General features: G+C 34.0%; 4 protein-coding genes across 7 annotated transcripts; 3 read left to right on the top strand and 1 right to left on the bottom strand.

Moving 5' to 3' along the window:
- Nucleotides 1–345: 345 nt before the first annotated feature.
- LOC120337560 (dynein axonemal light chain 4-like) lies at nucleotides 346–1457 on the bottom strand. Its single transcript, XM_039405387.2, has 3 exons — nucleotides 1275–1457; nucleotides 1094–1177; nucleotides 346–601 (listed from the first exon to the last, which is right to left on the bottom strand). Exons 1-3 carry the CDS (start codon nucleotides 1347–1349, stop codon nucleotides 437–439), a joined length of 324 nt encoding a protein of 107 aa, XP_039261321.1. The 5' UTR covers nucleotides 1350–1457; the 3' UTR covers nucleotides 346–436.
- A 104-nt stretch (nucleotides 1458–1561) lies between these two features.
- Nucleotides 1562–11708, top strand: LOC120337558 (telomere repeats-binding bouquet formation protein 1-like). The gene is made up of 12 exons (XM_039405385.2): nucleotides 1562–1847; nucleotides 2235–2357; nucleotides 2918–3049; nucleotides 3123–3183; nucleotides 3399–3511; nucleotides 4582–4707; nucleotides 5359–5496; nucleotides 8173–8310; nucleotides 10214–10348; nucleotides 10535–10653; nucleotides 11060–11191; nucleotides 11434–11708. Exons 1-12 carry the CDS (start codon nucleotides 1712–1714, stop codon nucleotides 11566–11568), a joined length of 1488 nt encoding a protein of 495 aa, XP_039261319.2. The 5' UTR covers nucleotides 1562–1711; the 3' UTR covers nucleotides 11569–11708.
- A 401-nt stretch (nucleotides 11709–12109) lies between these two features.
- On the top strand, nucleotides 12110–16695 carry LOC144428108 (uncharacterized). 3 transcript variants are annotated; one of them, XM_078116814.1, is made up of 7 exons: nucleotides 12110–12889; nucleotides 13359–13430; nucleotides 13758–13837; nucleotides 13984–14149; nucleotides 14613–14726; nucleotides 14810–14895; nucleotides 16301–16695. In XM_078116814.1, the coding sequence occupies exons 1-7, from the start codon at nucleotides 12652–12654 to the stop codon at nucleotides 16505–16507; spliced, it is 963 nt and encodes a 320-aa protein (XP_077972940.1). In that variant the 5' UTR covers nucleotides 12110–12651; the 3' UTR covers nucleotides 16508–16695. The 3 variants fall into 3 exon arrangements, with proteins under 3 accessions (XP_077972940.1, XP_077972941.1, XP_077972939.1); XM_078116813.1 differs by having other exon boundaries at nucleotides 12353–12889; nucleotides 13251–13430; XM_078116815.1 differs by lacking the exon at nucleotides 13359–13430 and having other exon boundaries at nucleotides 12127–12889.
- Nucleotides 16696–18147: 1452 nt separating this feature from the next.
- Nucleotides 18148–27078, top strand: LOC120338329 (cytoplasmic dynein 1 light intermediate chain 2-like). 2 transcript variants are annotated; one of them, XR_005569077.2, is made up of 12 exons: nucleotides 18148–18436; nucleotides 18981–19060; nucleotides 19396–19512; nucleotides 20079–20309; nucleotides 20994–21181; nucleotides 21665–21758; nucleotides 22341–22476; nucleotides 22845–22956; nucleotides 23624–23686; nucleotides 24168–24414; nucleotides 25005–25822; nucleotides 25862–27078. XR_005569077.2 is itself a non-coding variant. In XM_039406309.2 (11 exons), exons 1-11 carry the CDS (start codon nucleotides 18378–18380, stop codon nucleotides 25112–25114), a joined length of 1437 nt encoding a protein of 478 aa, XP_039262243.2. In that variant the 5' UTR covers nucleotides 18148–18377; the 3' UTR covers nucleotides 25115–27078. The 2 variants fall into 2 exon arrangements, 1 of the variants encoding a protein (XP_039262243.2); XM_039406309.2 differs by having other exon boundaries at nucleotides 25005–27078.
- The last annotated feature ends 806 nt before the right edge of the window (nucleotides 27079–27884 follow it).

Below are 27884 nucleotides of genomic sequence, written 5' to 3' on the forward strand. Positions count from 1 at the left end.
GGATTACATAAGTTATTTTGATCATTCCGATTGAACCACTCTTGATAAACCTTAAACATGGGAGATTTTTGATCTTTGACAAAGTTTTACCTAGAAGAGTACCTATGTTGTTGCCATAAGACAGTATTAAAGGGGAGAATAGTGAACCTTGTTCCACAAAATAGTGAGCATGTATGGAGGATTTCGTGAGAATCTGTTTTTTTTTCAGACTATAATCTAACGAAACAAATGCTAATCATGGAAAAAGTTTTTTATATTCTTCATATCTACCACAAATTTTATAATCTAACTGTTACCTGGCCTACCATAACTAATATACAATCTTGTAATGAATATTTTCAAGAGTACAAGATATAAATCTATGTATTTACAACGAACAGGACAACAAATTTATAAAAATTCTTGACTGCAGCAAATTATTATTTTATGCTAGCAATCATGAACATTTCCAAACAGTGATTGCTGTACTACCAGCAAAAAACATATATAAAATGTTCTTCATTTCATGAGTGATTTCAAAACCATAACCTTCCCCGACAATTGCGTGCCATGATGATCCAAACTTCTTGTCCATACTTTCTTTAATCATTTTGGCTGCATTCTTGAAAGAAAAGAACAAGATTAGTTGGTGAAACTTAATAAACGGATATGCTTCAAACCAACAGTACAAAAAATTTTCCCACGCGATTTTGACATTCAAGAAATCCAACATGTGAATGAAAACAAATTTGATAGACAAAGCGTTTTTTTTTTCATCTTTGACATATTGCTAATTTGAGAGTTGGTTGCTAAAAGACGCAGTTTTTATAGTATGCAGATTATTTAAATTGATAAGGATTTGCAAAGTCAATTCAACCCTGTTTTTTATTCCACATAATTCGAAACGAGTATATCCTACAGGTTGTGGAGTTCACATAGACACATGTGTTTATAATACCACACAATATAGTGTTCTGTACAAAGCTAGTAAACCGTGAAAAATACAGCCATGGCCAAAAGCGGAAAACAAGGGTTATAGCCATTGAAAATAAAACTGTAAGAGGGAAATGAGAAGTCCCTATCTACTCGTGTGTAGTAAATTTGGGTAAGTTACCTCGTTGTTGGCGGCAAATTTTTCACATGCTGTTACACATAATTCCATTGCTTCTACTCTCATTTCTTCAGGCATATCAGTGTGCTGGAATAAAGTTATAAAGTAAAAGGCAAAAGGGGGTTGTTATTACTACTACGGTACAGGTAGTGCACCAAGCTAAAATATGTTTAAATTGACTCACCCTAATTAGAGGGTAACTATGTAGTCTTCTGTAGTCATGAGCTTCTTCTTTTTTCGTTTCAGCTGCTTCCGTCATGTTTAAATTTCAAGAATTATAACAGAAATATCAAAAATTAGGCGAAAACGAACGAAATGACCACTCAAGCCGTCAATCACTGAAGCGAGTCTGTTGTTATGACGATAACGTAAATTTTATGGCTCGCTGAGTAAAAACAAGGTAATATTATAAAAGACTAAAGTAAATAAATCGACAAATTGTTTAAATGCAATTTATTTTTTTCAATACTTTTCATATTTTTTGGAATTATATCCGACATTCTCTTTTCTAATCAGATAAGTCCCGATTCGTTGTCTTCTGCTGGCAACTAGCAGACGGCGGTCAGTAGACTATCATGTCGTTGGCTTCGTCACTCCCGTGCTGTTGTTGATTGCGCAGAAATGAATGAATCTGGGACTTCCCTAACTGATATCAAGATTTTACTTGATTTTTTAAAGCAGGATGTTTCTGCATCAGGTTCCGAACAAGCCCAAATTACCAGCTTACAAGCTTTATCAAGCATGTGCTCGAAAGAAGGTGAGTTGTAAGTTGCTTGCGGCTAACCTTTTAGAAAATCTACACTCATATTTGGAATTACGCTGTAAATGTAAAATAACTGCAGTTACGAAAATCCTGGAAAAGTTCAGTTCTTCAATTCTTATTCAGCTTGAATATCAATTTTAAAATCTAGTTGTTAAAAGTATGTAGGCTATTACCAGTACCGTTAGGCTAGCTACCTTTGCCAGTATTCGTGAAATATACCCGCTTCAAATTTGATTCAACAATTTTAAGATTTTAACTCATTGACGAATATTTCGTACAAGTTAATAGTTGCAATTCAATTTCTCGGTTGATATCTTAAGCTTCAATACCATATTAAACGAACTTAATTCGCCACGAGTCATTTCGATGTTTTTATTGCAGTTTCTGAACTCATCATGCAATGCGGTGGACTGAATATAATGTGGAAACTGTGTGGTACAACGAAATGCCCAGAAGTTTGTCAGTCATGCTTGTATACTTTAGCTTGCGTATCAGAAAGTAACGGTGAGGCTGTTTAATTTGATTGTTACAGAACACTCATAATCACCACCCACCATCTTTTTTTTGCAAATGTAAACCATAATTACCAAATTACTCAACATCGTGACAAATATCGGAGAATTCTGAATTATAAAGTTAACGCTGCACATTATCAATGACAGACATTTCCAATGACTGGCTTTATAAGAAAAAATCTGTCAAATGATATGAATTGGCCAGAACGGAAAATAAGGGTATAGTAATAATTGCCTTCATACCCTTACAGTTGACCATCATAACCATATCATCATGTATTGTAAAACAACTATCCTTCCATCGGTGAATAGAGGCAGTGAGGTTTGAATTGTTATTTGAAAATTTCGGAGCAGATTGGTGGCGAGCGGGGTTTGCTCACCGGGTCAGACAGTTTCTTTTAGGTGCTGCGACACTGGGTTTAAAAAATGAAAGTCTCCTGGAATGGTTAAATGTTGCACTCTCTTATACTTTGTTGGAAGAAACGAAAGATTTAATCCTTAAGTGTTTGGTGATATATATATGAACTTCGGTAATATTTATCATTTTAGTCCATGTGAAACATGCACTATCAACAAAGGGAGTTTTCGGCAGCATTAGATCAATATTGGAGGAATCAGATATCCCAGATCGTACACGGTTGTTCGCTATATATTTTTTGATACCTCTCGTTACCGGAAACGGTAAGTTTTGAATAGATTTGAATACCGACATATATGTTTTAAATAATCATAACTAAATTTATTTTCTAACCAGAATTTGGACAAAATCTGATAAAAAGTTCTGGATGTTTGCAAACTTTGCTCAGTATATTTGTGTAAGTATGTTTCATAAAATATTCAAGAATACACCACTAGTTTATTTTTCATTCAAACTGGAAAAAAAACCACACTTTACATAAAATGAATCGTCTGGCGTTTTAGGGTGAAGAGAGGCACGAAACAACTATTATTGGATATCGAGCAGCGACGATCTTTTCCAACTTTTTCCAACTTAAATGACTTCGAAATTTTTTTTGTTTTTTGCTTACAGTACGGGTGTGCAACTAATTACTTGTGGGAAGTTGCTGAAACAGAATTGCCAGCGTGAAGTATGGATGTTGTCAGCCAAAGCCTTACGACTTTGTGTGGGGTCGCCTCAAAACAGTGAGTGTCGTTTGTGAAAATACTATAGTTACTTTGAAACATCTAGAAAAATACGATTTAAATGTGCCTGCGATGTGGCGCCTCGTGCTAAGCGTTAGGAATACGCTCGACTCCTGATTACCCTGCCTGGTTTCGCTGCTTCATGGGAATAAATATGTGAGAGGGGATTGTTGGACTCCACGTGCCGTAGATTGGTTCACGTCATCGCTGTTCGGTTACGGCTTCCTCCACCATCAAGTCTATATATCTGAAACAAATACCTCCTTAGCTAATCCCATGCCCGACATTGACAGGTAACCTGACCAGAGGCCGTGGTTCGCCATATATTTAAGCAGTCTCAAAGGAATCCCACTCCCCCGGGTTAAATATATAAATCCTATTCTAAGATTAGAAGAGTCGGAAATAGACCTTAGTTCTTTAGAAACCATCACACGCGGGAAAATGATTGTGGCATAAAAAAATCATCGTTTTTATTGATATAATTTTTTTGAGTACCACCCGATATTTTTAACATGATAAACGCAGACGATTACTTTCTCACGGCAAAACATTAGCAGAATGTCATGGTTTACGGCAGCCATGTTCAACGCAAATGTCTTCTGCGGTCGCAAATAATATTCCAGTTTTCCACGCGCCGCATATTGTAAAACGTGTCCCACCTCATAAATTACAGTCCAATTTTTGTGAAATATGACAAATGTAAAGAGCAATGGATGGTTTCAAGAAGAAATAGGATAAAGAGTTGTCTAGATAGTACGAATCTTTGAATGTCATTTCCACGCTTTTTTATATCGACTGGGATCTTTGATGCTGTTTCATGTAATTGGTCAGTCATATTTGACAATTTTCAAGATTTAAGCAAATATACAGCTGACTCAGTAATAGGTTGTGATTGACCGTAGAGAAGCATTTTGCTTCACCTTCAAAGAGGTTTCTTTATTGTGCGTAATTTCATGAGGCACTGTATAATACCCGATGTTAAAATTGTGCTGTTCATGTCACTTTAATTTTTTCCGTGTGAAACGGGTTTAAATTACGGTGGTAAATTCTCATAACCATAATATTTACAGAAACAAATCAGATGTCATGTATCGAATACATACCACATATAATCACAATAATCCACGAAGCAAAGGGAGATGAGGAGATCGTACTCCATGCATGTCAATTTTTTGCCGCAGTTGTGGAAAACAATCGTAAGAAATTTGAATTACACCACTGGCATTTTGTTCTCTTTTAAATATAGTGTAGCGAAGCATCAACTGAAGATGGCCGTATAGTTCATTATTATTCAATCTGGTGCGTCAGCAGTCGGAGATTGACGTGTTTCCGCGGGAGAAATGAAAATAAATCAAAACTTCCTGCTGAAAAATTTTAATTTTACCCAGCTTTACTAATAGTCTATCGAAGAAGGCTTGCATGCGTCTTTCGAAGTCTAGTCCTGCAGCCGGAGTCGAAAATTTTCACAACCCGTAGGCGGAGTCAAATTTTTCCTTGATCCGGAGTTGGGAGCAAAATTCTTTTCAATCCGTATGTTGGTGTTGATGTTAATTTATTTTCTCTGCAACATGCGGACTTATGACTCACATATTGCTGTATTAATATATAAACCTCTGGCGGATTTGAAATGGAGCCATTGAGTCAGAGTCGGAGTCATAATTTCAAACTTGTCGGACCTTGGCATTGGAGTTGGAACCGGAATCATAAAGTGTGAGGATTGAAACAAGCTGAAGTTGGGAATCATTTTCTATTATCGCCATGCAATTTTGTTTAAATTGTGTACTTTTTTTAAGTTTATATGTCGTTATTTCATTTCCGCAACTTACAAGTTATGCTTGTACTTTCAGAACGTTGCAAGGAAAAGTCATTCTCATGTCGCGCTCTTGAAGTTCTTGTCCTCGCTATACAATCGTGTTCGAATGAAAAACTAGATAAAGTTTCGGGAGAAATAGTTATATGTTTGAATAATTTTCTGGAAGATTCAAGTTGGTATTTTTTTGTTTTTCGAAAGAGATGTTTATCATATAATTCACATTCGCTGATCCTCTATTCTATTTAACTCGTAATATTTTTCATGTTCCTGGTTTCCGAGTTCTTAACTAAAATGGCAAAGATAGGAGCGGAATGGGACTTTTAGTGCCTCGTTTTGCGCTGCCTCTTGCTAGTCGCCGCCTTAACAATTTTTTAAACTTTCCTTGAAACAGGTTCATAAAATATAAAAAGGAATTTTTTATTTCTCACAATCATAAATACAGTATTATTTGTAATAGAAATAACATAGATTTTTAACTGGTATACTGTATTGTAATTTTGTCCATTAAGACTTTTTCGGCCGCCGCCAAATCAGCTGGCGTCAAGTGTTCTATACCCGAATAGTATATTTGTAAGCGGCCATTGGCTTCATAGAGTCTATATAAGGATATCTTCGTTATATATTATTCGAAATTCACTTATTTATTGACATACGACCAAGGTTGGCCAATTCGAATTAAGTATTCGAATGTATTCGAATATCTCGTCATTCGAATATCGGAATTCACGTTCATAAGAATATCGGATATTTGTGTGACGTCACACATTTTCCACGCCGCTTTCAAGACGTTTCCGTTGAATGAAAACATTCTCGATAGAAACTTGCGCGTGATTGTTTTCATCACTCATCAGCGTAACGTGTTATTTAGGCCCGTAAACGCCTTTACGATTGTGTTATTTTCTTTAAAACGAAAATTTTCTACAAATTTGTTCCACGATAACGATAACATTTATTTTATTTTTGTAGGCGCACGGAATTGTGAATCTGGTAAAAACGTTCATCGGCGGCGAGTTTCTAAAGACAACGCAACTTTTTGATTGAAAAGCGGCAATTTAAAATACTGAAAATAAAACCGTAAACAATATAAGTTTTATTGAAGCCCGCAAAAATTTAAAAAACGATTTTCTAGGCAGTGAAAATTGCAAAATTTCGTGGGCCTCTGGCACACATTATGTTTGGTCGGCGTTTAGAAACATATCGTCACTAATTGAGGGCGGGATTTGCCTGATTATCCATTACCTCAAATTGCCGTCGAATATTTTCGTGTTAACACGATACAAGGTTTGAAACGCGACTTTTTCCCGGGTTGTGAGGATGTATATAATATAATTAATCTAAAGTATATTCAATCAATTTTATTGTGATGAAATAAATTTTACTCTGAGATATTACAGCATATTTATGGATTTTTCGAACGGTTTTATCTAAAAATATGGCAGCATTTCGATCGAGCGAAGTCACTGTTAACAAGTATATCTAAATATATGCCGAATTCGCAAAATACGGATCAAAACAATATTTAATCGGGCAGTTCACCTCGCGTTTTTATTTTTATGACCGCGGATTGCAGTGGTATATAATAAGACTGGTGAGGATTTTATTTTGTCGACGCAACCGCAGGTTAAATTGAAGACAATTAAATTAATAAAGCAAGACATTTTAAATATGCCCGTGTCGGTCACGAATTCATCACTTTGCACAACAGAAAAATATATATTCGTTGTTATATTATTTGTTGTAAAAGTCGACTCTTTTAACAGGTGGCATAATCGAGGCGATGAATATGAATTTTTAATTTACTGCTAAACTTTATATGTATATTCATTGTATGAAATGAATTATACTCTACACTTAACAGGATTTTATATAATTATTTAAGATTTTTCTTACGGCGATAACGAGTTGGCAAGATTGCAAAAACACGTATTAAAATTAAATACATCAGGCAGTTTATCTCGTAATTTTAGGTCACAGATCGCCGTGGACCGAATAGTATTGTTTTTACTATTACGTTGGACACATTAAATTAATATATAAAGATATTTTAGAATCTCGTAGTTGTCATGGATTGAATATTTTACGTAACAGGATGATCATTATACGCTGAACAGACGGCTCTTTTAACGAGCGCGTTACAGGCGGCAATGGAAATTTCCGATTTCGAAAATCCTGGCTGCGCGGCTGGCAGTGGTGGTCATCTATTCTCTACTAATTTATTTCTAATTCCAAACACAGCAATATGTTACACATAATAACAATGTTTCACAAAAATTAATATACAAATATACTGGTAGGTATTAGAATACTCTAGGCTTAAATATTAGAATTTTTAAAGGCATAATGGATTTTTGATTGTTGTTGCCTGTATTACAAATAAATTTTATTACTCTCAGAAAATATACACAATTATCTGAATACATGTAGTATTTTTGTCAATAGACTTGACTATTATCGTAATATCATGGTACCACTGATAAAAAGCGTCAGTCAACTTCTTGGCTATCTTTTCATATGGTCATTTGTACAAATGAATAATTTTAATGAACTGACTGTGTCACAAGTTGCTATTATTTTTTATCGATAGCTATAAACTTTGTGTACATATACTGTTGGTTTGTGGCTTTATTCTGATATTTCTATTGAAGCTTATTTCCTAATTTACTGGGTTTTAATCAACTAAAACAAAAATGTGTTATTTTCGATTTTAGAATGTATTCGGAATTCCAGATTCGAAAACATTATTTTAGAATGTATTCGGAATAGTTTAGTATTCGGAAATGGCCATCCCTGCATACGACACGCTATGTATTTACAATAATACCGTTAAGTAAATTTCATTTTCTTTCAGAGGAATACTGCGAAAGACTCGGAAAATTGGGAGGAATTGAAATATTACTCCGTATAGTAGATTCTGATAATATACATTTGACATCTCGTCATCGGAGTCTTCTATTGATGATCTTAAAAAATTGTGCGGAAAATTCAGGTTTGATAGGACTCAAATCGATAATACTTTTATCGCTGTATTAATGATTTTACCCAGATTTGATGCCGTGATATAAATAATAAATATGGTGATCTTACTTTAACAATGACACAAGTTGGGCATACCATTATATAACTGGTCGGAGTTTTGTGTACCTAATTACTCCTAATTTTTCTATGATGTTGTATTATTGACTCTATGTTTTCTGAAGGCATGTATATCAGCGTTTCCCAAAGGGTGCGCTGCGGCGATTTGCTAAGAGCGCCCTGAAAATTAATAGAATTGTGTTAAACATAATGCTGTTTATATGAATCGATAAATTCATTTTACCTTTTTATGTCGTTTACATTTTGTTGCGTAGTGTCTGCCCCTATTGTTACGATTTCGCGAGCTGCAGTTTATTTATATTCGGAACCGAGTTTATCGAATATGAGTGATTTTTTAGTATTTCAAAGGAAAATCAGGCAGAGATGAGGAAGAAGTGTCACCTTTTGCCTTTAATCCTTAAGCCTACATTTTACAAACTTCAAAATGCTTTAAGTACACATTATGGCTATTCCAAGTGACACTACAGGACAATTCCAGAAATTTTGCATGTTGTTAGATGCAATATATTTTTACATTTTCAGCTACATGTTTTGTTTCATTTTCCAATCAATTGCTTTATTGAATATGGAAAAAATTGCACAAAAGTTACACACGAGTGGATATAAAAAATATAGTAAAATATAGCGTGACACTACAGGACGGCAAATGCACCATGGATTAACGTTACATTGAGTTGTGCTGTAACTTTTTGCGATGGTTCAGCAGGAGCCCATAATATTTTCTGGTGCAGTAGCTGAAGGACCCCCCTATGTGTTGCTCAAGTTACTTAATGTAACACTGTAAATCTAGGCCAATAATGTGCTAATGGTATGTGACACTACAGAACGTGACATTACAAGACATTTTTCCACTTAGGAACAGCGGCCTCTATCATCTTTTAAAATTCTGGTAATAAATCTTTATATGGGTGAAGAAATGCCCTACAGCACTACAATCATTTAAACTTTATAAACTTAAATCCAGTGCGTCTATTTCATATGAAATAACTGTATCACACAATCAAACACTTTGTGTCACGAATCATCACGAAATATGTCAATTATACCAAAACTTCTACATTTCAGGACATTTTTTATAAAACAATCAAAAACCGGGGTGAAATTTCAACTTTTTCGGTGAAATAAATAATGCAGTCCATGAATTTTCAATGTCTTTTGATATAAAAGAATTCAAAATAATTACTTTTACTAAACTTTTAAAAAATTTGATGAAATTCAACTTTTGCCTGGAATGGCCTATTAACGAACACAAAATTGAGTTTTAAAGACAGCAATTTTGTTTCGTGTGAGTGCGCCCTAAGTTTTTTCCCCAGACAATTTGGAGCCGCACGAACAAGAAGTTTGGGAACCGCCGAATTGTATACTATAACAGTAATCGAGTTCAAAGTTTTGCGTCACAATTCCACATATTTTATTCTGTAAAGGGGTCTATCTTATTCCAACAACGATATTAAATAAACATATATTTGGTTGTGTTTTTCATATTTTCATCTCATTATTAATCAATCAACTTCTTATTTTACTTAATCATATTCACGGGTTCGAACAAGGCCTTGTATTAGAATAAATTGAATACTAATGACTAACGATATTTAATCGGCCAAAATATAAGAAATCATATGAAGAATAGCAATCCAACACGATAATGTCTCGTGTGCTGGCCGTAATATACAAGACGGCGAAATAATGTCCAACATGCTCCATGCAACACACGGCGGAATTCTTATTTATCATGTCCTCACAATATAATATAGAATGGGAATAACTTTATTAACTAGTTGTTTGTACCATTTTAGAAGCAGCCCAGCGAAAGCTGATAGAGTACAACGCTGCGTCGACGATAGTCCATCTAATGAACACTGTACAAGACGATGAACATTTCAACAAAATCGCAGCATCTGTTTTGAATTATTGCATGCGAGATTTAAAAGGTGAATAGTATTTTATTCGAATTTTTTTATGCCCATCACAACTGCTTGTGATATCAGCTCAGCTAAATTTAATGCTTTAACCTCTTGGCCATTGCGGTCATTTTACTTGGAGCAGAACCCAACTGACTTTAAGGTTATCTCAACTTTCCATCTTTAACAAATTTATAAATAATTTTCTGGCGTTAGATGTGCCCGATCGATGCGAAAAAGAAGTTGATAATAGTGACGAAGCAGACGACACCTCGTCGACGAAAAGTTCAACAGATCATGAATGTGCGAAGAAAGATACTAATAATAAATATGGAGTAAGTGAGAATTTCTCGAAGCTTCTTGTATGTCACATGTTGCAAAATGTTCTTAATTAAATAGCACAATAATAAAATCTTATTTGAAAAAGAATATATTTTTTTTTATGCAGTTATTAATATTTAGGAGAATTGGTAACTATAGGGACATGCACTTATAATCGAAAATTCGAATTAACTGTTTACTTATTTAACTCAGATCAGACCGTGCCTTGATTAGGCCATGCCAATTTCTAATACATCAAAAAGTGTAAAAGCGCTCGAATGTTCGTGAATGTTGCAACTGGCATGCTTAGTTTTTCCAGCGGCAGCATCATATGGAACAAGTTTTTTTTTATCTGTGTTAACTGATTTTCACCCATGTAAATCCCATGTTCATAAGTCACATTATTTGTTTGTTTTCTAGTTTCTAAATTCGGGGAAAACACAAGTTGATCGAGAATGTTTCGACCTTGTTAACGGAGGTGGAAGTTGTATATCTGAAGTGATAGAGAAACAACAAACTCAAATTGATCTTCTGAATAAGCTATTGTTGCAGGTACATAGTATACAGTATATATTGTCTGTTTTTCTATTTTTCTATAGTGAAACACAGGCTGTAAAGTTAACCAGTATACTATATATGTTTCAAGTATAACAGATTTTTCGAGTTTTTTTCGACCGTAAAACTTCAGGCACATCTTCTAGTAATGGCGACTGATAATTACAACGTTAAAAAGTGGCGAGATGTTCTAAGTATCATCAGTTCGATGTCTTCGTTAACTGTTTTTTATTTTTTAGGAAAGAGATAAAAGAATAGAAAACGAGAAAACTTTGTCGGCGATCGTGAATTCGAACGCAATGTCTGTTTGTGGCAAGTATAAAATAGATTTATGTATTGTGGAAATGGAGTGTACTTATTGGTGGTTTTGCTGAATTGTTGTTCTTGTTGTTGTTGTGGTTCTCCACAAACAACGTACCGGTAAATTTCAGATTTTCATTACTTACAAACGACAGAACAAATCGTTAAAAGGCTATTTTCATTGTTTTCAACAAATTCCACCGGTTTTCAATATCTCACTCTATCTTCATTTGCTGTTTTTCATAATTCACCCGCAGATCACAATATAGCATTAGGTAGAAGTAACGTTTTGCTGACATCGCTATAGTCATATAATCATTTGACATTCGTCCCCACACATTGGAGCATAACTCCCTTGATATGATCAATATCAGGGCGGGCAAGAATTTTGAACCAGGAGCCAAAAATTTGACTCACTTACATTGGCAAAAAAGTTACGTTTCATGAACAATATTTATAGTGTTGCAAAAGCAAAAGTGGAAAACAACAAGCCCCATGTTACAACTAATTTTAATCGCAATCTCAACAAATTCCTTGAGCTCTTTGGTTTTAGTTTGGTTGTAGCAGCATCAGGTGGGCCAGATTGAATTACCTAAAGGGCCGTATTTTGCCCATGTCAGATCTATCATATACTTATCATACCCCAAAGCAGGGTGGACCAAGGTTGTCGGTTCCGCGGGCCACAAAATTATTTTTGCATTGTTCGCGGGCCACAATAGTGCCAAGAATAGGTAAACAGTGCAATACAAAACAAACACCTTTATTGTGCAAACACATACTTATCAGGCATAGTCATTCTAGGCTAATAGAATCTGCATTCGATTTTTAGTTTTCTATGATGCCTATATTTATTGTTTGAATATATTCCCGACCAAAAAGTTAAAAAGCCAGATAACAATTTAGACCGCCAAGCACATCATTCAACTTCGCTAGTTTCCCAGCTATCCATAACACTATTCAATTCAGTGACAATAGTGATGACAATACGTCAAAAGATTTTTCTGACTAATTTTATGACGAAACAACACGAAATGCGATTTTTCGATTACTCTCCGAATGTGAAGCGGGCCACAGATAATGAGGCGGCGGGCCACATGTGGCCCGCGGGCCTGGGTTTGGACCACCCTGCCCTAAAGTGAATAATAAAATACTCGAACATGAAATTCATTTTAGGAAGCACAATCTTGAGTCCCCCAGGGTCGTGTTTTAGGTCCTATCATTTACCTCTTCAATCTATGAGTGTTCGTCGATGTCCGAGCAGATCTTGGTCTATTGCAAGCGCACCGATCAAAAAACAGTCGAAACGTTTTCAAGACACATTCGACAGAGAAAAAACGAGATCTTTTTCAAGAGGAAGTAAATTATTATACAACAAACAGCATTCTAGAAACTATGGTATGAGCAAGTTTACTTTTGAAAAGCCGAATTAAGTAGTGTTATTGTTTAAGTTTGATACAGAGGTTTAGTTTATTTAGCGCGTTGCCTCAGTAGAATACAAAAGCCCTCAGTCATTTTTAAAAGGGACTTGAAATTTAATAACTTTCCAGTCAATCCAGGTTTTGTATTTTTCATGTGCCACTTTTTGACACGAGATTGGCTTCAAACTGACAAAAATCAGCGTCATAAATGTACAATTTTTCAATTTCACGCAATTGTAAACGAGGTACATGAGAAAATAAGTCACAATCATGGGCCAAAAAATTCAATCACGTAACATCTTAGTATTCATCAATTTTCATGTGTATATTTTCCACAGATACGGCGTCAACGAGTCAAAATCTTTTGACGTCGACTATTTTGGCATCACCGGATAAACCAAATTCTGTAACTCCCCACTTCATATCTCCTGATCTCAACGTTACAGATAAATTCCAGAATTTACAAGATAACATTTCTGTTAAACAAACAGAAGATCAAGGATGTCAAATAGACATGGGTATTTCTTATGAAGTATAAAGAATAATATCCGCACTTATGATTTCTTTGATTCGAATATGCATCACCGACAATTTTTTTTTGCTTTTGCTATATGAAATTCCACACAGAACATTCCTAAACACCTCTAAAATATGACGTTATATAAGAATTTGTTGTTCTCAACAAATACTTATTTCAATGGTTATTGAGATAAGGCTTGTTGTCCTTCACTTCCAAAATAAAAGTATTTATTAGTAAAATATAATTTTTGTATTGATGAATCTGAACAATATTCCAAATAGACTGCCACAGAATATATATAATTAGCGATTAAATTTCTATTTAGAAATATTACAACATATTCCTGAATCTCCAGATGGAAGCATTATTGACATTGAAAGTTATACACCAAAGAAGCCAAAAAAGGTATTTTAGCAATATTGAAATCATTTATGAATCTGTACGTAAACGTTGATCTATTTTATTTATGTTTCACCACCATGGTTACGATTTTCTATTAGTTGTTAAAATTTTAAAAGGTGGCAATTCGAAAAATTTCAATTTTAATGCAGATCTTCAAAGAAAAAGGGGCGATGACGAAATACTATGTTAAAGAGAACGATAAAATTAGTCAGCATGTGTCAGGATCAAAAACATCGTCAATTCATCAGCGATCTAACTCAGAAGGGTTGCAGAGGATAAAAGAGAAACGTTTAAATAAAGGCCCAGAAGCTGACGGTATGAGTGCATTTCCGCCCCTCTATCTCGAATGAACTATAGGTCGGCTATCCTCCTCACTTTCTCACTCATTGATTGAGCTGTTTTATTGAATTTACTCTACGTAATGCTAATTGTAAAATATCACTCAAGACTCGCTTTTTTACATAGATCTTACGTAGACCACCGCAGCAAATGGGTAACGTACAGTGCAGCTGACGAGTATAGCGTATTTATTATTCGACGTTATTCAAATATTATGTATTAGAAGGTTTGTGTAGAGCCCCGTCATGTTAGTGTAGTTTAAGTAGCGAAATAATACATTTTTCAAAATGAGGGAACCTGTTGTTAGTGTTTCGATACTAAAGAGTACCTGTTCATAAAATCTTGAATTTGATCGTACAGTATAGTATACATCGGAAATATTGTGAACAAGTTTTTCGAGTGATTTGTACAGTTTTTAGAGTTTTTAAATTCTATTCAGACAATTTAATGTCAGTGTGTAGCGAGATTCTGAAGGAGGAAATTAAGAAAGCAAAAAGACGTGTTCGTTCACAAAGCTGTAGTTCAATTAGGTCGAGCCCTCGGGTTTTAAGAAGTAAGATTGAAGAGTTGAATATTTGATTTTTGAATTTGCAGATTGAGTTACAGATTAAGATATCTGCTTTATTTCTGCTATAGGTCGCAAAATTGGCAAGGAAGTACAGTGCAGTGAGGAAGACGTGTATTCATATAAAGATTCCCCGACTGATTTTGATTTCAAGAAGGTACTATACTATATAATAGAACCAGTGCCGGATCGTGGCCTTTAGAGGCCCTAAGCCAGGGGTTCCCAAGCTTTTTTCAGGACGCCCCCAAGGACAACTTTCAAGCGTCCAGTGCGACCCCATGTCAATATATATATTTTTCATGAAACTTTAGAGCTTCTTTCACTGTACTTCTGAGTTTGGTCATGTGGTGGTATTAAGTGAAAAAAGCTAAAACCAAACAGTGATGTCACAATAAGCACGTACATTTTCTATAGCATAAGCAGCCATGGAGCGATGCTTATGGGCCTGTTTTACAGGAAGCCATGGTACAAACTGCTATATTTAACATGGTTTGTCAAATCTTAGATGATTTGTACATTCATCCTCTACCATACCTCTGCGACCCTACCTACTTATCCCTCCGACCCAATTTGGGGTCGCGACCCCTGGTTTTGGAACCCCTGCCCTAGGCACTCAAGACTTTGGTGCCCTATATATAAAATATAATAATGGGAATGTGTTACGTGTTATCTGAAATTGAAAATAAGTTTCAGTATTGAAGGCCAAATTGTTATTAATTTACATATTTTCTAAAAATAGTTTTCATCCCTATATAAACATTTAGGATGATACTTGAGAAAGAAAAAAAAAGCAAAATTTATTTCAACCGTGCCAATATGGGGGTCTGAATCGCTTGACCAATCAAGCAATTTTATTTTGATCACTTTGACATAAAACAAAACATCATGAAACAAAAAAACAACAAACAGTCAAACAAAATGCAGAGGCCTCGAGGACGGGCATAACTCAAGGAACGGGCATAACTTAAGTTAAAAGACGTACAAATACGCGCCCGTCAACCAAAAACAGTTAAAGAACATGATGAAATAATCACACACAATACAAAATCGGGCGATAACTTTTAAATTAATTTAAGATGTGAAAACAGTGATCAAAAGAAGAACAGGGCAACAAACTTTTTACAAACTAGACTTTGAAAAACATTTTGTGTCGGCCGTTGTCATAAGGTGTAACTGTAATGGTACTATTAAAATCTGGGCTATGAAAATTTCTGGGGTCCTCATGACGCCATGAACGACTGACGGCACAAACTTCCTATTATTGATTGTAATGTGGATTTGAATTGTGAGCGCCACTCCGGATATCAATATTATTGTTAAACTTATGATGAATGACATAATACAGTTTTTTATGCTGCATGATTCGAACAAATAAGCACTTTGTTTAGTGGATATTTGAATCTGTGATCACGGTTTTTCTGTGTTTAGATGAAATCATACAAGATTTTGTTTTCTAAAATACTGAATTCATTAGTGTCGAAAGTTGTTGAAATGTTTTTACATTGAGACACAACTTACTTCCATCTTTATTAACCATTTGCTCGATGGTACTTTTATTACAGCCAATGCTGCCTCCTCAAAAACTGAATAGCCAAAGAAGTAGATCACGAAAGAGATTCGACTATCAAGAACGAAAAAATGTAGAGGAGGGTGTTAAACGACTTGGTACCAACTTTAAAGAGATCCTTTTCACATATGAGTTTCATCCTTGTCGAACTGCTATGGATTTGAGAGACAAGTATAGAAATTTGATGAAAAACAATATATGAATGAAAAAAAAAATTTCTGTTTATTATTGTGTGTTTTGAATTGAATTATATTTAGAATGAATTGTTTTTGTTTCAGATTTTATTCATGTTCTATCATTGTTGATTTTCCTTTTTCAAATTAATGAAGTTTTTTCTATATTTATGTTGAATGTCATGTTCTTATTTACATTGAAATAACTATAGATTGTTTCTAGAAATTTCAGGTGTAAGTGCTGTCCGTGTTACTGTCTATGATAGGATCTCCGACACAATTTGCTTCTAGGTAGCAGATTATTTTCCCTATAAACATCAACGCTGGTCGGATGCGGCTTCCTCCACCTTCAAGTCAATACATCTGAAAACAAATGACTGGTTAACTATGCCCTTACCAGACATGGACTGGTAACCGGAGAATAGAAGATAACGTGGTTCAGCATATGATTAAGTCATCTTATAGGCTTACCTCTCCCATGGATAAATATGCAAATTCTGTCTTAATAATTTGGTAATAAGTGTGTCGGTGAAAGGAGCATACAATTTGTGTGTCAATTCGCCACCAAACTGAGGAATTCGATAGGGTCTACATATGGCGATAGAATACATATGGCGACTAATAGAAAGAGGTACCGGTAACTAATTTTGTTCGCTTATTTTACATCAAGTTGTGTAAATGGACTGAAACCGATTGGCAGGGGGTATATTCACTTGGATAACACATACAATCTCCGAACTCGTAATAGAACTTAAATATGAAAAATCGGAATAAAATTATGACTTAACCCTAATCTGGTACACGAACTACGGGAGTTCCTTTTTTAGATCCTTGTGGTTTTTGATTGGCGGTCCATTAGAAATCGGTGACTCAGAGACGGTTTATCACTATAATATAATGAAAATCTCAATTCACCAGCAGTCTGCGGAATTCGATGATACAGTCTACAGATAGTTACGTACGACATTAGCTCAAATAATACCAAAGATTAAGTCGTTGAACCATGGTAGCAACATTGGTCCCCAGACAAACCGACAGTAAGCGACATCATCATGAGAATATTTAACATATAATTTTAGCACTTTGTTGTGTTAAGTTAAGAAAACGAGGAGTCAAGTAAGTTTTTAAAAATCAAGTTCGGAATAATTGAATACAAAAAGACAGTTATCTATTGGGGCAAATTCATTTGATGAACATAGTTATTTCGAATTTGTAGCGAAATATTAGGATCTTTATGACTAACAAACGCAAATTACCGCAAACGTAACATTGCAGCGACGAAAAAGGTACCTACCATCATCTTAAATGCATAGATTTAATTTCTACTTCAAATACGTTTTGATGCTTGCCCCCTCGCGTATATGTGAAATACTATTCATTCCTCACTTCCCAATATCTCAATTACTCGACTATCTTTTCGTCGTATTCTATTGACATTGAATCTGTTCCGTTTGATACTGAAAATTATTCTAGTTTAGAAGTTTTTATATATAAATAACACTTGATAGTTGTAGTCTGGGCCCCCTTTTTTAAATTCCGGTTATATTCTTATTAAAAACCGGTCATTTCATCGATATCTCGTGACTTTCCTCCGAGATGAGGAAATGATTTCCTTTTTATGTGCATCTCCGAAAAAGTTTCACTGCTTACCGTATGTTAAATAAGTGAGGTTAAAGGTTATCATATACGCTGCGCCTTCCTAATCTCTGTCTGTCCGTTGTGTTGGCCCGTCTGGCAGTCTGGGTATCTCGATTTTTCATGCAACTCAATTACCTGCGGTGAATACCTACATAGCAATACATTAGTCGTTTGCAATTTGCTGCTTTTTGTTGTTGCTGTACTATTTTTATTGAGCTACATTGTGGTCAGCTTTACAAAGGTTCATTGCAGCCTGATAAAATGCTTGGTGACAATGCTACCCAAGAAAAAAAGGCAGGAGACATCGGTAAAAATATTTGGTAAGTTTAATGTTAGGGTATTTTGATGGTAATTTATTTGAAAGCGATATCAATTTTTGAATATTGTTGTATATTTTTATCAATAATATTAACTGACGCATAGAACATGGTTCAAAAAGTACTTGATGTATTGTGCAATATGATGTATAAACTTGATGACAGTGTTAATTTGAGATTATTGCAACATTATTCCGATATTTTCTATTCCGAATATATATTCTCAATTCAAGCCACTTTCAAGTATGAACAAGCAGAAGTCGATGAACGTTATACTCAATGAATTTGAATTTTAAAATAACCGAAAAATAAAATAATATGATGATGATTTTTCAAATGAAAGTATTGTGAAGTATTTCTAAATCAAGAATTTAAAAATATTGAATGTACGGTATCAATTATCGAATATTGATTCATTTAGAACATCCCCTCATTATAATAGATTCTCCTATTGCTGTATTGCGAAATTTCAGTTATTGATACATTGAAATGACAAGTAGATTATTTAAAAACTCAAAATCAAGCATTTGATACTACATATTTTTAGGTCATCACTACTGAGTGAGGTTTCAAGCCGCTCAACTTCGTCCAAATTTTCTGATGGGGAGAAAAATATAATATTACTAGGTAAGAAAGTGGTTGACAACATAATATTTTCTATCAACACTCAGTTGGTCCTTATTCATGGCTGAGAGTAGTGCTCCAAATGATGCATTTGTTTAGTTGATTGTCAGCTCATTGAAATATGTTTTTTAACATCATTATATAATACAAAGTCATATGTATGATTTATTTCTTACCATTCCATGTTGAAAAGCACTGGAATGAACTTGATTCAACACAGTTTACCATTTTACTTTTATAGTTTATACTCACCTTAACAATAAAGTGGCATCTGTGACATTGGATACTAACATGAAATTGCATTCTAACATCCTATCTCCCCTATCCTAATTTTATAGGCGATGATTTATCTGGTAAAACAACGTTGGCCACAAGACTTCAAGGAAAAGAAGATCCACACAGAGGTTCAGCTTTAGAATATCAATATATGGAAATCCAAGATGAGGATGTTGATGGTAAAATGATATAGATAAATAATATCAGAATTTCAAAAACATAGGACATAATTTTTGGGAGAATATAGAACATTGGAATTATTAAGTTTTGTTGCGGACTAATAACTTTTCACTATTTGTTTTATGATAACATTTGAATCATTTTATGTTGCTTCTTTCGATTTTAATAAAAAAACTTTCGGAATTTAGTAGCAGGCAGAAACGGAAGAAAAATGATAGGTCAAAAAATTTAGATCAGTAATTGTATTGTGTTAGCAAATAGTAACTTATCATTCAAAAAGGCCATAGTGTATTGTTTAACTACCGTAATTATACCACTTTGTTATTCAGCAGGTCATTTTAAGTGCTGCTGAATTGTATATACCTCGCAACATAATTGTAATTCACTAATCACTAAATTGGCTTTAGCAATGACTGGTACCTTTCTGATCTAGCATAGGATACTGACTTTTTGTGTTATTATCCTCAGTTGTCAAGTATTTCATGGCCATTCGGGCAGCTTACTAGGAAACTCTATGCTTCTATTGATAAGGTGTTTACTTACACGTTTCAAATATTTTTTACAGAAAAGGCGATTTGTGGTATTTGGATTATGGAAGGGAATAGATCTTACAGATCTTTGTTACATTTTGCATTACCTAAAGAAAGATTTTCTGATTCCATTATCGTATTAACATTGGATATGTCGCAACCATGGATTATGATGGAATCTCTCGATACGTGGACGACTGTCATCAGAGAACACATAGATCAATCTAAAATATCTGCCGAAGAATTGAAATCGTTAGAAGAAAAACGTATGATTACTTTTATTGCTTTAAACTTCTGTCAATAGTCAATACTAGTACCTCAGCAGGAGAGCTGGTTTAAAATCACAATGGCTCAAACTTCGGCACTGGCGCTTAGTTTTTTACCTCCTTTATTCTAAATGCAGTTTCATGACAGCGGGACTCAAAACCATGATAGATATATATAAACAAGTGTTTCAATTTTTAAAATCCTACTTTGAACTTTCAGCTATACAAATTTAACTTGAAATTTTGAAATTCATATTAGAAATTAAATATTAAATAAATTTTAGTCAGAAAAGGCTAGATTTTTATTAAGTAGGCTATTAGGTAATTCGGGCTGGATCCAGTAAAATTATCGGTAACCCATGCTCCATCTCTATGTATAGTCGTCAGCTTGGCTCCAGCTCCAATAATGTGTCATTGCCCCAGTCTCTGCCAACTTCACGTCAATGCCACTTTCCAATCTGTTTTATTATCTGTCGTTTAGAAGATGTTTCATGTGCGATACCTAAAATTTAACACAATTTTATATATGGAAAGCATAATTTATATCAAGTTTTAAAAAAAAATTTGCATTCATGAAAGTCATTTTTTCTATAAAATAGTTTTTGTTTTTTATCCAAATAAGTTGTGTACCTCATCTGTTTCTTTTATTACATCAACTTCCTATCATTATCTTTATGATTCTAGTAATACAAGATTTTCAAAAGTATATTGATCCCTCGGAAGTTACGCAAGATGATCCGAGTATAGTATCACAGGCAACTTCTCGACTGTCATCTTCAAATGATCCAGATTCTGAACAAATTACAATTCCTCTTGGAGAAAATACATTAACCTGTAACTTAGGAATTCAACTCATTGTTGTTTGTACAAAGGTAATGAAATTTAATGATTTTCGATTTGAACCGCTGCAAAATTCTAGTTAATTTTACAAATTTTATAGGCTAATTTTTTATGTGGATTTTTTTCCTTTCACATTTGCAATGAAGCAGATGGTAAAGCTAAAAATCAATTTTTTTTAAATAGAATTGCTTCTGCATTCAGTTCAGTTTTTGCTCCCATGATAGTGAAAGTAGAAGTTTACAGTTTTTACATTCTTGCAGCATAAAAGAAATTGAGAGTTTAGTGTTACTTATGGCAATATTTGCATTTATGTATCAGTCGTTTTGTTAGCTGGTTTTGTTATTGGGGACGATCAGAGGTGAAACGATGTTTCGAATATGAAAAGTACTAGCTACACAGAAATATTTTTGTATTCAAAATTCATTGAGATGTTTATGATCAGATCAGTTTGATAAATAAGATAATGATTTTGTAGTATTCCTACATATTTTTTCAATTTTTTCTTTTTCTTCCAGTGTGATTTCACAGAAAAATTAGAAAAAGACAATGATTATAAGGAAGAACATTTTGATTTTATTCAACACAGACTACGGACATTTTGTTTAAAATGTAAGTGTATACAGTCAATACAAATATGTATATGCTTGTTTAGAAAGAAACCTGTGATTTCTTGGTTGGTAATGAATATTATCTACTTATATGAAATATTTTAGATTTGTTCTAAATTCCAATATTGGTTTATCAATGGTTTGATAATCTGACAATTTTTGTAGCATTGATACAAAAATTGTCAGATTATCAAACCATATCATACAACATATGTTACATTGTGGTGCGTAGGCTACATTGTTTGAATGCTTAACAACAAGAGAGAGAAGTAAGTTGGGTTGAACTTCTGTTAGGGCAAAAAGCTAACATTTAGCCAATAAGGTCCATCGAAATAATTATTGGCATGGGTACAAGTAGGCTTAGCAATGCATAATCAATGTTTAATAATGAAATAAAAAAAATATAATTTTATTATAATTTTTTTCATATCCAGGTGGCTTATGTAAAAAAGCGTTATATGCGGATGGTTTTGAAAGATTTTCAAGTTTCATAAATGAGCACCTAGAGCAATTAAGCGTTTTCATCATCCTCTATATTACCACCTTCTACCTGCCTGCAAAAACCTATTTTTTTTTATTTCAGACGGTGCTGCATTATTTTATACATCAGTGAAAGACAATAAAAATACAGAGATTCTACATAGATATTTACTGCATAAATTATACGGATTTCCATTCGATGTATCGGCATCAGTGGTCGATAAAGATGCAGTGTTTGTGTAAGTGTCAATTTGTGTATTTTACCAGACTGTGGAGTCGAGGAATGTTACGATCGACTCCGAGAATTAAGAAAATTTTTGATCTTTGACCCTATCTCAAAACTCTGAAAAAATGAATTTATGATAACAAAAACTTGGGAACGCTCAGTAAACGTAATGCTTTTTAACTATCTGTCAAGATTTTTTCATTGAAAGTTTGAAATTTAGACTTTGGTGGGTTAGAAAATGGACTGTGGCTTTGGCTCCAGTGAAAATTTGGCCTGACAGTTAGTGTACTTTACATTTTGGTACATTACTGATTTTACCTCATTGGTATATTTGTGCATCAAATCGTGGCTTACTTCACGTATCTTCATTCTTTTATTCAGACCTTCTGGTTGGGATACTGAGAAGAAAATAAGTATAATCAGCGATAATTTTACTAAAGTTTCAGTTAACGATGCATTTGAAGATGTAATTGCAAGACCTATTGTTCGAAAGGTAAGAAAAATGTTTCGTTAATAAATTTTCGCTGCATATCCAGGAAGTCATCACAGTCTATATATCTCCATATTACAAGCTTTTGTGATTTATTAAAAACAAATCTTTCGGCATGTAGCACAACAGAACCTTACATTGTGATTGGAAGCACAGAAATTTTTTCGACTGATTTTGATAATTATAGGCTAAACATTCAATTTCTTGACCTAATATTACAATATAAACAGTAGTTGTCTGTGAAGCGCTATAAGTCTTCTGTATTCATTTCTTCCCATCACACATCAAAGCACTTGGGAGCTTCAAAATTTCCTAATAAATACTTTTGAAAAAATTCACAGTACTCATTTTGTAACTCAAATTAATACGATATCATTTCAGTATTTGAACCTTATACACTTATACTAATGTACAAAATGTATTGTATCGTGCAAGACTTTTAACAAAAGCATATGATGACAGCAGGCCGAGTCTGATTTGTTTTTAAACTGAAACAATGACGCCACTTACCTAGCGATATTACTGATGCTTGAAATTAGTTAGTTTAAGTCTATTCAGTTATTGTTCATTTTTTAATACATATAAGACTTTTTCAAAGTTAGAACCTCCTTATAACAGATTAATCCATGAAATTCTTTTACAATTTTATAATAATTATATTCTACTTCAGCCTTTACAAGAAATGAAAGAAATTACAGCAGAGGATGAACAGATCTTTTTAACGAAAGCACAGGTATTTTATTTTGATAATAAACTATTATTTTCCTATACATCCTATTCAAAGTCTTTTTACAGCGTAAAAATTGGCACTTTCTCATAGAAGCAATTAATTCCTACAATGGTGTTTGTTGTTCTAATTTCAACGGTATGTCTTCTTAATTAATTTCAGTGAACTTACATGATCTGTGGCCTCCTTTTCGAAGACTCTCCAAAGCTCCCTCACTCTTAAATAAAAATGCCTATTTCTGATTTTAACATGTTTCTATAAGTTATTTTATGTGCCAAATTTATATTTAATGTATTAAAAAATCAAAATCTGTGTCATCACGAAGGTTACCAAGTGAAGGCTTTTCTTCATGGCCCCCAGGAATCGCTCTCGAGGGCCCAATTTAATGAACCCTGGTCAAGTTAGTACATTCTAACCCTCGATACCAGGGCTTCTTGCCAATAATCGTCAAAAAATCATTCTTCTACTTGATTACCCTGTATTACAGACCCTTCTTAGTGCCCCACCTGCTGGGCCGGGAGCAACTCGAGCATCTGTTCCGAACCGAACAACTGCCGATGCAAATAGACTCAAAGCAGCACAAACTAGTCGAGCATCACTCGGTGGACTTTCTGGTGCTTCGGCACCGAAAATTAAACCAGATCCGAACAAACCAGCTCAGTCAAATGAACGAGTTCTGGCAAATTTTTTCAATTCATTGTTGAACAAGAAACCTGGTTCTCCTGCTTCTCCTGGTAAGAATATTTTTTATTTGCTTCGAACTCCAGATTAGTAGCCACGGATGGATAAGGGCCTATTTTTTGAACTACTAGCCTTGCCTAGTGTTATTGAGACAATGTTTGTGGAAACAATGTTTGGGCCACAGCTAGGATATATTGCAAGGTTCTATTGCCATTGGGCATAGGGAAGTCTATAAAAACGACCTGATAAAATGGCAAACCACCTCTTCTTGTCTGGTTGACAGTATCATTTCGGATAAGGGAATTGGTGATCAGTTGTTTATTCCAGATTCATAGACTGTATGGTGGAGGAAGCCGTATCTAACCAGCGGTTACGTGTACCACCCACCTTACAGCGGCGAGGATTCCAGCAATCCTCTCGCATATAATTATCTTCCATGGGATTCGAAACTGAAATAGCGCAGAGTTATCAGAAATGTGAAAGCTTGTTACTAATGCTTTGTACAATGCTCCGGTTGTCGAACTGTATCACTATTGTATTATGTTTTGCCCCTGGCTTGCCGTCGAATCCGAATTTTCAATGCATTAATAAATTTACGGTGCATTTTGTGATTTTCTTTTAAAATAAAAATTCTTTCCACCAGCTCCCTCGGATAAAACAGCTGCTGATCTTGCAAGACTTCAGCAACAAGCTAATATAAAACAAAGAAATTCACCTTCTGGTAGCAAACAACCGACGTCAGGAGCATCTTAATAAAAAACAACTTTTCAGTGTTTAATATAAGAAATTGCATATATTATTATTGTTATCTACGTTGATTTGCCTTTGAGACAGTATCATGGCAAAATGCAACTCTTGCTGACTAAAGCATTTGAAGCGAATTACTTCACTGGAATATTTTATTGTCAATTGTTTATCATGCTAACCTGTAAAGCTGCTTCGTAAGAATGCCATTTCGTTCTATGGACGGTATTCTGAACTTGAAGAAAATCAAAGAGGAATCGGTATTTGACTCTAATTTCAAAATGCCTGAAAGCTTGCTACTTTGTAAAATGTTCTTGTTTGTAATTCAGTAATTACATTGTCGGTACATATTATGCATAGAAAATTTTTTTCAAGATGGCAATTTAAAACAATGACGATTACCACTATGATTGAAATTCAAATACTATAACTAAAAGCTGTGGGTAATAAAGTAGATGAAATGTTATTTTGTTGAAAAAAATCTTTATTCAATAAAATGTCATTTTGCCATTGTTTTTTATGATTAAAATTGGCTTGAAAATGATGTTTCTTCAAAATTATTAGTAAATCTTGTGTGTTTTTAATCAAATGCAAGTCAAATATTTACACGCTGAATCAAAAGTTAACTAGCATGCATAATATAGCCAATAGATGAAAAAAGGACACAAAAATATACTGTCAATTGTTACTGAATTATTTTTGAACAATTGGAAAAAAGTTTCAATTGTTAATTTCTTCTCATTCAAGTCTTGGAAGAGTTCAAATGATTGTTCCATTATGTCTTTTATTCTTACCTATCCACGTGCCATTTTATGTTATGGTGTCATCTTCACAAATCTCATTAGTACTTTTGTTGTTTGTATAACTCTTTATAATTGTGAAACAGACTGACATTATTATCCGTCTTGTTGCAATAAGTTTACAATTGCAGATTCTTTGTAGAATCTCCTAACGAGTCTGTTGTTTTTCAATAGCAATGGGTAGCAACTAGTTCCAAGTTGTCTGATCCAAAGCCTAATTCAACAAGTCAGTGATGTTCTGTATTTATGTAACATGTGTCAACATACACAAAGTTGACAATGTGTCTCAAACTATATGAAGATGAATTTTTCTGTTCTCCGTATTTCTCAATCTTAAATATTGACTGAACAAGACTATATGGTGTTTTGTAGTATAAGTCAAAAATTTCATAAGATTGCGACTAAGAACTCTAGCTATTAGTTTTCAGAATAAAAACTTTCAGATAATTACGATTTGGACTGTTGTTATATTATGGCAGATTGAATTTGATTATAAAGATACTTTGTGTTTCGAGTCTAACAATACAAATAAACTATCTTATATTATCGTCTATTTTTGCACTTTATTTTTTTCATAATTTTTCTTGTCATGTTGTAATAAATAACATGTTACGTTCAAATATATGGTGAAAGTTCTGCTTTTTGCATGGTTATTACTATTAATTAATTACGGTAATTAGTTTAATATCAAACTATTAAATGTATTGACTATTGGATAATTTATCTTCGTTTCTTTCCTAAAATTACACTTAACATTAGATTTTATTTTGAGCGTAGATTTCCTATCATATCCCTGCTGAAATATTTGGTAAAATTTACTTCTCAATGACAAATTTTACGGTTTTCATATGTGCTTTTTGCAATATGAATATCCATTGGCCTATGCTGCTGATAGTTGGCATGTGGCCAATAGTGGCCACACATACTCCAATAATTTAGTATGCAATTGCATTTCTGTTCAGTACCTACGGTAATTGATTTAATGTGCTGTAGTTTTTGTGTCATCCATGACAATGTATGTCATTTTTAGACGTTAGTCTTGAATTAAGAAATGTGTACTATGAATATGTAGGTCTTCTTGCATGAATTTTGATATTTTATTGATGTATATTTCATGGAAGTTATTTCTTTGTCTAAATTAATAAAAGCATGTTCGATTTTGGATGGATTAAATCTGAGTTCATAAAGTGAGACGCGAAGGTAGCTTTTTTTGATTTTGCTAGCATTTGTATTTTCAGCTTAACTATGCTAGTGTGGAGATTTCTGATTTGATATCTAAGTACATCCCACCCAGATGTAGATTTGGCCAAACCAAAGAGATTCTCGCATTCAAAATTTGGTTGTCACACTCTCATTTAGAGGTGCTCAATGAGGAAGCTTGTTCGGTTCAGTGATGCATCACCAGCTTCATTGTTTGGTTTCAAAGTGTGATAGGTTCTGATCCTCTGGAATGTTCATTGTCGTTCCTTCCAGCAAAAAGGTTGAAGACCACTGGTGTGGATACTCAGCATCATTATAATCTTTACCTTACATGTGATGTTTGAATCCACACTAATTAATTTTAGTTTTTGTACAACATGAAAGTATTTCTAAACGTATTAACCCAGAAAGTTGGACGTCAGATATAGATGTAACAAAGTATTATGTTTGGCATATTAATTAGCAAGAAAAGAGAGTTCATAGGTGTTCACGGAGCAAGGGCAAAACACAAATTTCTTTCGCCTATAATCTTCTGTTACAATATTATGAATATGTGTTATGAATTTATTCTATTATGGAAGAAAATTTCCCTATCTGCGTGTCTTTACTCTCGTATTATTATTACACACCACACGTTAACGGAGTAAAACCCCAACTGACGCCTCAGAAGTCATTAAGCACACATTGTATTGTAATGCCGAATGTTCGTATATTGCAAAGTTGCATGATCGAATCCAAACAGATATATTGAAATATACACTTAAATCCAAATACGAGCT

This window comes from Styela clava, chromosome 10 (assembly GCF_964204865.1).
Source record: "Styela clava chromosome 10, kaStyClav1.hap1.2, whole genome shotgun sequence".
Taxonomy (NCBI): Eukaryota; Metazoa; Chordata; class Ascidiacea; order Stolidobranchia; family Styelidae; genus Styela; species Styela clava.